This window comes from Ammodytes marinus, assembly GCF_949987685.1.
Source record: "Ammodytes marinus genome assembly, chromosome: 16".
Lineage (NCBI taxonomy): Eukaryota > Metazoa > Chordata > Actinopteri > Uranoscopiformes > Ammodytidae > Ammodytes > Ammodytes marinus.
Window position 1 is genome coordinate 27897692 of NC_137220.1, and position 9628 is coordinate 27907319.

At 39.6% G+C, this 9628-nt stretch overlaps 1 protein-coding gene across 1 annotated transcript; it reads left to right on the forward strand.

Annotated features, from left to right (window-relative positions):
- Nucleotides 1-1492: 1492 nt before the first annotated feature.
- tnfsf14 (TNF superfamily member 14) lies at nucleotides 1493-9406 on the forward strand. The gene is made up of 4 exons (XM_080043160.1): nucleotides 1493-1978; nucleotides 8117-8177; nucleotides 8264-8335; nucleotides 8487-9406. The coding sequence occupies exons 1-4, from the start codon at nucleotides 1784-1786 to the stop codon at nucleotides 8870-8872; spliced, it is 714 nt and encodes a 237-aa protein (XP_079899286.1). The 5' UTR covers nucleotides 1493-1783; the 3' UTR covers nucleotides 8873-9406.
- The last annotated feature ends 222 nt before the right edge of the window (nucleotides 9407-9628 follow it).

A 9628-nucleotide genomic window follows, 5' to 3' on the forward strand; every position in this document is an offset into this window, starting at 1 on the left:
GATACCTCGGTAGTTGGCACACACTCTCTGGTCCCCCTTTTTGAAAATAGGAACCACCACCCCGGTCTGCCACTCCTTCGGCACTGTACCCGACTTCCACGCAATGTTGAAGAGGCGTGTCATCCAAGACAGCCCCTCCACACCCATTGCTTTCAGCATTTCTGAAAGCAATGGGTGTTTGCAGATTTTCTGATGCAGAAATGGAAAAGACAGCCCATTTTCCCACAATGATTTGCTAGTTCAAACCGTAAGTGAGGGGGCTGTTCATTTCATACAGCAGTTGTATTCTCTGCCAACTGATCTTGATGCCCCTATATTGATTAATGATAAAATTGTTGACAGTGAGCAGTCTGCAGGTGCATCTAAAAAATATAATATTATGGAAAGTCCATTCAAAAAGTGAAATATGCCTTTTTTTTGATGATTGATTGATCATGGAAAAAAAAATCTAGTATCCAAAATATTAGAAAACCAATCAAAAAAAGGATGTATAATACAGAAATGTCGACCTTCTGAAAAGTATGTTTATTCTAGATTCATTTCACTTCATGTGTAATGAATCTAGAATATATTTAAGTTTCACTTTTTGAATTAAATTACAGAAAAAAAGAACTTTTCATTGATATTCAATTTAGTTTTAGATGCACCTGTATATGGTTATAAGTAGAAAGTGAATTTATTTGACCCACATTTGCAACGTCATCTGCCATCGATAATCAATTGTATAAATATAGCCTGCAATATGAACAGACTATCACATACATTATTATAATTTATATATATATACTTAATCTAATTATAATTATGTTAATTATAAATGGTTCAGGTTAAATAAATAAAAAGTAGAACTATTTAACTAAATGAGAATGCAGTCTTTTATGTGGTACTTTAAAACAGGCTAATGAAAATAAAGCAGTACACAGAAGATCATGGAATAACTGTTAAACACCTTGATTTCAGATCGGAGTGACAGCTGACTGAGCGAAACAGGCAACAGAATAAGTTTATCCTTTACGTTTAGCCTGGTTGGGACCAGGCTAAACGTAAAGGATACATCTCCATGGTAACTTATGTCCCTCCGCTTTTATGCAACCGGATCATGGCTAACACAAGCCAGGATAACCGAAATATCCTAGTCCCTTATCTATCTTAGTTTTATGCAACAGGCCCCAGGAAGACTAGTCTGCCACTTCTGCGTCAACTGGGGATCCACAACTACACAATAAACAATTAATGGTTGAGGTTTTGGTCAACAGTTGATGCTCAAACTATAAGACAATCCACATGGGAAGTATGTGAGAGAGGAAGTGTGGATGGAGATATTTCAACATTTCTATGACAGTGAAGTGGGAGGGTGGAAAGTGGAAAGGGCTGGTTAACATGCATATAGCTTGGTCTCCCACTTCGTGCTTATCGCCTTCTACCTTGAGGCTTTAGAACTGATTCTGCAGCTGCACTGGACAGATTTTTACAAAGTATAGTATCATTTTCAGTATCTGATTTCATTGAGTGCAGATTGGTGCATCTCTGAAACCCTTAAATTGGGCTTTGGTGATACATCTCAAGATATCCTGAGTGTGTTCTTTATCTGACTACTCAAAGGCCATCGCCACTTGAACCAACCACAAGTGAGCCCACCCATTTGTGCGACTTTGTCTGACGACTCTTGTGTCTCCAGTCTCTGTTTGCAGCTCCTTTGAAGCAACACACTCTGACAACTCTTTGAGGACAGTTCCACACTGAATAGGTTTTTACTTTGGGTTAAAGAGAAAGCACTGTAGGTATGGCTGAGTGTGGATATCCCTCTGTGTATGTGGTGGACAGCCATGCCACCCGACCTCCGGTACCACCTAGACTGAGGCAGAAGCGAGAGCGTGGCAGCGTGGCACAGACCCTGCTGTTCCTGCTAGTGACCCTGGCGTTGTGCGGCATGACCATTGAAGCCTGCCTCATCTACAGTCTCCACCAACAACAATCTGTGAGTATCAAGCCCATCTCTGAGTCTGCACTTCAACGTACAATACCTTTCGCAATTTAAGCCTGTGACTTCTTCTTCCCTCATAAGAGCTCATTTAGCTTTTACACCTTAACAGCTTCTTATTGTTGCTTTTTTTGATGGCAAACCTTTCTTTCTAAAACATTTCATTAGGCTCTCTCAACAACATCTTGATTTTATTTTAAACATTTGATTCTTAAATATTCATACTCTACGGGGGTGGGGGTGTGGTGGTTAGAGCCCCCCCCCCCCCCCACTCTACCCCCCCTTAGAAGTTCAGTCCTCTTCACAACAGACCCGGGTTAGAATCCGGCCCGGGTCGTTCTCTGCATGTCATTCTCCTCTCTGACACATTTCATCTCTGTCTCTCCAAAACTGTTTAATAAACCAAAAACTCCAAAAAATAATCTTTAAATATTCATTCCATAATAGTTTTATGCACAAGTGTAATTACTATACCATTACTATTAATGACAATTTGAATGCAAAGATAGCAAAATACAAAATTAATTGTCTCTCAACATAAAACGATAGCATTAAATAATTTGTCGAAGCAACAAAAGCAATGGTGTTCACTTTACAACTGTTCAATGTCAACATTGTGAGTTTAAGTAATAAGTTTTACAACACGAGGCAGAAATGACCGTTGTTTGAAGCTTTTAATACATGATTATCACAATCACATGCTACATCCTGGAAACTGCCTGTTTTACTGTCATTCTTGTTTCGTGACGCAAATGCATCAGTACAACAAATGAATATTTGCTTACTTCAATCATGTGAATTGTTATTTTCCAATAAACTGCTGATTGTGAAATTTTTTCACTTTAACCGGGAAGAGGGCTGTATAGAGATGGAGAAGTACATTAAAGTCCTTCCCATTTACGTATTCCATTGACGTCCCTGAGGGGCAGAGGCATGCAGACTTGATGTTCTATGATGGTGGACGGTCACTGTTGTCATTGTATTGCTGTGAGTCAATTTCCTGTCCTCGCCTGACACTTTGTGGGAAGGCAGCAGTCACAAGGTTTGGTAGGGGGAGGAGGGGGTGGTGTTCTTGGTTTGACACTTTGGTAAGCAAGGGTATACATTCACTCCTGAACTAAATCTTAAGACCGGGGCAAGTTTTTTCATTTTGCGATGGTTGATCATATAACCAAGTAAGTAGAGCTTCAAAATGCAAACAGGAGCAAGAGATGAAAAACAAAGTAAAGTGAATTTTAACTCAAACAGGCTGTTCATCATCTGATTAAAAGTTAAAGTCCATAGCCTTAAAAACTCAAAAACGCAAACAAAAAGTTTAAAAAAAGGACTCAGTAGTGGGTAGGTCCACCGTTCTTTTTGGTCACCTCAAAGACATGCTGGTGGGAACGTTGCTCCATGTGGTGAGGACGGCTTCATGTAGGGCATCCATGGTCTGGAACTGGCGTCCCTTTTTGTAGACTTCCCTTGCCATCCATCCCCAAACGTTCTCTATGAGGTTTAGATCAGGAGAACACACAGGAGGGTCCAAAAGAGCAACGCTATTCTGCTGGAAGAAGGCCTTGGTCAGACGGGCATTGTGAACTGCAGCGTTGTCCTGTTGAAAGACCCAGCCATCACCGCACAGACGAGGGCCCTCAGTCAAGAGGGATGCTGCTGCAACATCTCCACATAGCCACCTAGTCCAGGCAAAATAGCGTTTTTCATAGAATAAATTGTAAAATAATTTTTTTCAGCTCAGATAATTTATATGAGGTGTCCAGAACAACATACTAAAAGTCCTAAGAAATCCTAGTTGGGGAAATATGTTTAATTCTCATCAATCCGAGATGTGTGCCAATAAGGCGAGACACCAATAAATCCCAATGGGGCTATTTTTTCCTTTACTCCTATCAAAATGAAACTTTACACAATGAAAGTATCCATGAAAATTTAAATGTTTTGTATTACAAGTTTCTTTGAAAATGTATTTTAATATGCAAATGAGCTATACACTAATCGTACACGCCCAAAATAAACCCACATAGGCTTAATTTTTTCCTTTACTCCTACCACAATAAAACTTTACATAGTAAAAGTATACTTGAAAAGTAAAACATTTTGTATTACAAGTTTCTTTTTAAATGAATTTGAATATGCACATGAGCTCCACACTTATTGAATATCCAATCATCGTACTGCCAATGGGTGATGGCGATGCTGCTTTTAGACTGGCCTCTAACCTGAAAAACTGCCTGGCTTACTTATAACAGGTGCCTCTCATGAATTAGATCCCCCCCCCCCAGCTAGTGTAATTTTTTACTTTTTTCAGTGCCATTCCCTTTCCAATGCCAAATAGACAAGACGTAGAATCACAGCCTGAAATGGCATGGAGAAAGAGGAGATTGTCACACACTTTGGGACCAATTAACTCGCCTTTTGGAATTTTATTTATTTTGACTATCATTAATTAATTTTTATCAATACCAGCATTTTTTATATGCAATAACAGATGTTTGTTTATCAATTCCACATTTTTCTTTACCGGAAATCAATTGTTAAAACTGATAAAAAATAAATTATTTGACAACTTTTGTATGTGCAAAAGTTTGTGAACCCTGAGCTGCATTGCTTAAATGGAGCAGGTAAACACAATCAGGTGCGCCAAATTGAGTGATGAAATGGACCAATGTAATGAGAAATCTTTAGGGAAGTAATTGGGCGGCACCAGATAAAACAGAGATAAAACCAGGTCAGTGTAGGCCCACCAAAGTGAACCCATACAGGTCAGACATGCCAAACGGGAAAGACAATCTCAGAGGATCTCAGGAAGAGAGATGTGATGTTGCACATTTGTCTGGGGACAGCTATACATTAATTTATTTGGTTCTTGTGCCATAAACAGCTTGTGTGCATTCAGATCAGTATGATGCAACAAGAGTACTAACAAGTCTGTGTCATCACCTACTGAGACTGTGTCTTTTGTTCTGGCAGAGGCAATGGCAGTTTGGACAATGAGCACATCTGCATCGTGCTTTGCATGGTTTGTGATACACCATTTTTTGTCTTACAAGTTTCTTTGAAAATTAATTTTAATATGCAAATGAGCTATACTCTAATCAAATATAGGCTACCCAAAATATATCTGCATAGGCTTCATTTTTACCTTTACTCCTACCACATTACACAATGAAAGTCTACATGAAAAGTAAAACATTTGTATTAGAAGTTAACTTATGATGGTCAAGGCTTTCCAGAAGGGGTTGGTCGAACGTCAGAACAGGGGTCACATCATACTGCAGAGCTTGAGTTGCCACAAACCTCAATGTTGAGTATATGCAGGATTCATCACTGGGATCAAGATCAATCATTGGAAGTAATGTTACTGAAGCTCTCCCAGGGTGTTCATCTAGAAGATGCAGGATCTGCATCATACCAGACCACGATGGCCTTTGAGAGTGAAGGAGTAGGGATGTCTTCCACAAAACATCCAGCTGTGATGTTTTGTTATCTGCTGGCAACAGAGCCAGTGGCTGATACACAATAGGTTCACGTATAGGAGGAATCATAAAGTACTGAATGTGTATGCAACCAACCGCAGCAATATCTGCAGCAGTCACTTGGATCTTTAAAGGAAAAAATGAAGCCTATGCGGATACATTTTGGGTAGCCTATATTTGATTAGAGTATAGCTCATTTGCGTATTAAAATTAATTTTCAAAGAAACTTATAAGATAAAAATGGTGTATAACAAACCATGCAAAGCACGATGCAGATGTGCTCATTGTCCAAACTGCCATTGCCTCTGCCAGAACAAAAGACACAGTCTCAGTAGGTGATGACACAGACTTGTTAGAACTCTTGTTGCATCATGCTGATCTGAATGCACACGAGCTGTTTCTGGCACCAGAACCAAAGAAAGCAACAAAAACAAGACGGATATGGTGCATAAAGTAGACAAAGGAGTTACTTGGTCCCAAGGTGTGTGACAATCTCCTCTTTCTCCATGCCATTTCAGGCTGTGATTCTACATCTCGTCTATTTGGCATAGGAAAGGGAATGGCACTAGCCTGGAACTCCAGACCTGCCACTAGGCGCTGGCAAATTAAATGTGCTGCGCCTGTTGGTCTGGGCACTCTCCATTGAAGCTCATTAAATATGTCAAGAAATCCTGAGCTGCGTTTTAATTGGTTCTATCTGATATGGGCGTGCCAGAACCCTATGTATGGTGCTCTGGGGCCTCGACCCTTTACAATTTGGAAGACGGCACTCAATTCTTTCATTAGCAAGTAAGAGGAATGTTCTGTTTTGCCGACCGACCACGGCAAAAGTTCAATTTAACAGTTAACCCCGCTGTTCGCTAAATGAACGGGGCTTAATACATCACATTGTTCATTGCTCTGATTGGTTGTAGTGCTATCAAATTGCGTGCAGTGGTATTTGAAGAGACAAATCTAATTCATGAGAGGCACCTGTTATACCCCTGGCAGGTAAGCCAGGCAGTTTTTCAGGTTAGAGGCCAGTCTAAAAGCAGCATTGCCATCACCCATTGGCAGTACGATGATTGGATATTCAATAAGTGTGGAGCTCATGTGCATATTCAAATTCATTTAAAAAGAAACTTGTAATACAAAATGTTTTACTTTTCAAGTATACTTTTACTATGTAGAGTTTTATTGTGGTAGGAGTAAAAGAAAAAATTAAGCCTATTTGGGTTTATTTTGGGCGTGTACGATTAGTGTATAGCTCATTTGCATATTAAAATAAATTTTCAAAGAAACTTGTAATACAAAACATTTAAATTTTCATGGATACTTTCATTGTGTGAAGTTTCATTTTGATAGGAGTAAAGGAAAAAAATAGCCCCATTGGGATTTATTGGTGTCTCGCCTTATTGGCACACATCTCGGATTGATGAGAATTAAACATATTTCCCCAACTAGGATTTCTTAGGACTTTTAGTATGTTGTTCTGGACACCTCATAGAAATTATCTGAGCTGAAAAAATTTCTTTTACAATTTATTCTATTTTTGGCCCCAAAATGCCTTACTTTGCCTGGCCTAACCAGCCGTTTGACGCCCCTGCTCAACCTGAAGCTCCATTGTTCCATTAAAGGAAATAGCAGCCCAGATCATGATGGAGCCTCCTCCACTGTGTCGTGTAGAAAACATCTCCAGTGGGAACTCCTTGTCATGCCAGTAGTGTTGGAAGCCATCAGGACCGTCCAGGTTACATTCTTTCTTGTCAGAGAATTAAACTTTCTCCCACCTTTCAATGTCCCATGTTTGGTGTTCCCTTGCAAAGTCCAAACAGGCAACTTTGTGTTGTGGGAGGAGACGTGGTCTTTGAAGATGTTTTTGTTCTTAAAGCCCTTCTCTCACAGATGCCGTCTTATTGGGCTTCACTCGGCATCAGTTTGGACCTTCATTTAGTTCGAGGATCGGCCTGTGTCTCTACGGACTGCTCATCTGGCTCAGTGCAGGAGACATTTCTTTGGGTCTACCTCCTGACTTTTTTGTACCATAATCCTCAGGATCTTTAAGAAATGTAATTAATGTCTTACTGTGTACAACCTCTGCAGCGATTGTGCGCTGCGAAAGGCCTTGCCACGTTCAAAGAGAGAAAGCCTTTTTGCCTTCGCCATCCGGAGGTCATGAGTTTTCAAGGCTATGGTCTTAAACTTTTGATCAGATGATGAACAGCCTGTTTGAGTTTAAATTCAGATTAAATTCAGTTTTTTCAATAAATTGCTTACTTTGTTTTTTGTCTCTTGCTACTGTTTGCATTTTAAAGCTCTACTTACAACTTGGTCACGATCAACCTTCTGCGAAATGCAACCTGCAACTTTTTCCCGGTCTTAAGATTTTGTTCAGGAGTGTTTTATAGGCTACAAACTATGGATGGCAGAGAACGACGAGTGGTCTTTTTCCTGTTGGTTGGTTCTGACTTCTTCTGCTCATTACTAGAAAGATTTCATGATGGGGAATGTTTTGTACAGACCTGCCTTGATTCAGCGAAACTGTACTTTCGTGAACATTTTATTGTCAACATTGTCGCAACGTTGTGTGATTGCGTCTGTTGTATATTTGTATTTTCACACTGATGCAGACAGAACAAATCTACCAATGAGAGGTAACACATCTTTATTTCCATTGCAGACTAACTCAGCTGTGTCCCCTGAGCAGGGTGACTCAGCTATGTCCTCTCAGCTCATTGCAGGTATGCTTCAGCACTTTTTACTCAATCGGTAAATAACTTGAATAACTTACTCCTCATCAGAAACATTATGTGTTGTCCTCCCACAGGTAAAGCTGTTACTTCTACTAAAAGGCCCAGTCTTGTCATATCTCCTTCCAAACCGGTTGCCCATCTGACAGGTGAGACCAGTATTGATGTCTCTTCCATTACCGTGGAAGAATGTTCTAATACAATGAATGCACTGAGTGCAGAGTGGGGTGCTTTTCCTCTTTATAATGTCTTCCTCATTTGAAACCACCTGAATGGTCACTTTTCTGGTGTTTTTTTCAGATGGACAAGATGTCGTTCATGGAAATGAAATCATGGCCTGGAGCGAGGTCGCGGAGCCTCTCCTCTTTAAGATGGACTACAGAGAGAAAAGCCTCATCATTAAGAGGGAGGGTTATTACTATGTCTATTCCAAGGTTTTCTTCATAGACATAGACATATTTCACCACTCTGTTCATGTGAAAACTAAACGGTACACTGGGAACAGTATTACCCTCATGGAGTCTAGGAAATACTCAGAGGGCTCCCGCAAAACTCGATCCAACAGTTACCTGGGTGGCGTGTTTCACCTCAACAAAGATGATGCCCTCTTTGTTAAAGTGAACAATACCTCCAAACTTGTGCGACACAGATCTTATGAGAACTTCTTCGGTGCATATATGATATAAATATCACATGAATCATTCTGCATGGATCTGAGCGTTTGTTGTCAGAGTAAACCAAAGGGAATACAAAGTGTTCAGAACCGCCTGGAGGATTTATGATCCTCTCTGTCATGAAAAAAGGTCAGTTTCCGGCCGTAGAGGCAGGTGTGAAAGCCGGTATGTATTTTGAAACTTCAGGCCCTGCTTGTGGTTGCCTTGTTGGGGGGGGGGGATCTATTCTAAATGGCACACTCACATCAGGGACTTTCTGTCTGCTAACTGGTGTACTTACTTTAAACTTTAATCTTTCATTTGATTGTTAAAAATGACTTGTTATATATGACAAAAGGAAACATAGAGCTTTAGTCTTCCTGACATTCATAAAAGTGTAAAAGTATATCTATATACAGTATATATGTCATTTTCATTTGAGAATTATAAACATAGAAACTGTAACCTTACCTGATGCTTTTTATTCTTGCTGTAACACATAGCACACACTATTTATTAATTCCTGCAGTGGTAGAATGAATGATTTACTGCTTTGATTATGCTTTCATGTATGTACAATAATGTATTCAAATCAATTCAATAAAGAGATTATAATTTTAAATGAATTTTTGCTGATTTTCTCAACCCTTTCTTCAGGCCGTTACATATACAGCTCCGGAAAAAATTAAGAGACCATTCTGGATTTTTCTTCAATCTTCATCTCTACATAACTTATTGAAAATGCTCAATATGACAACAACTGTATTGGAATTTGGTGAAAATGTTTTC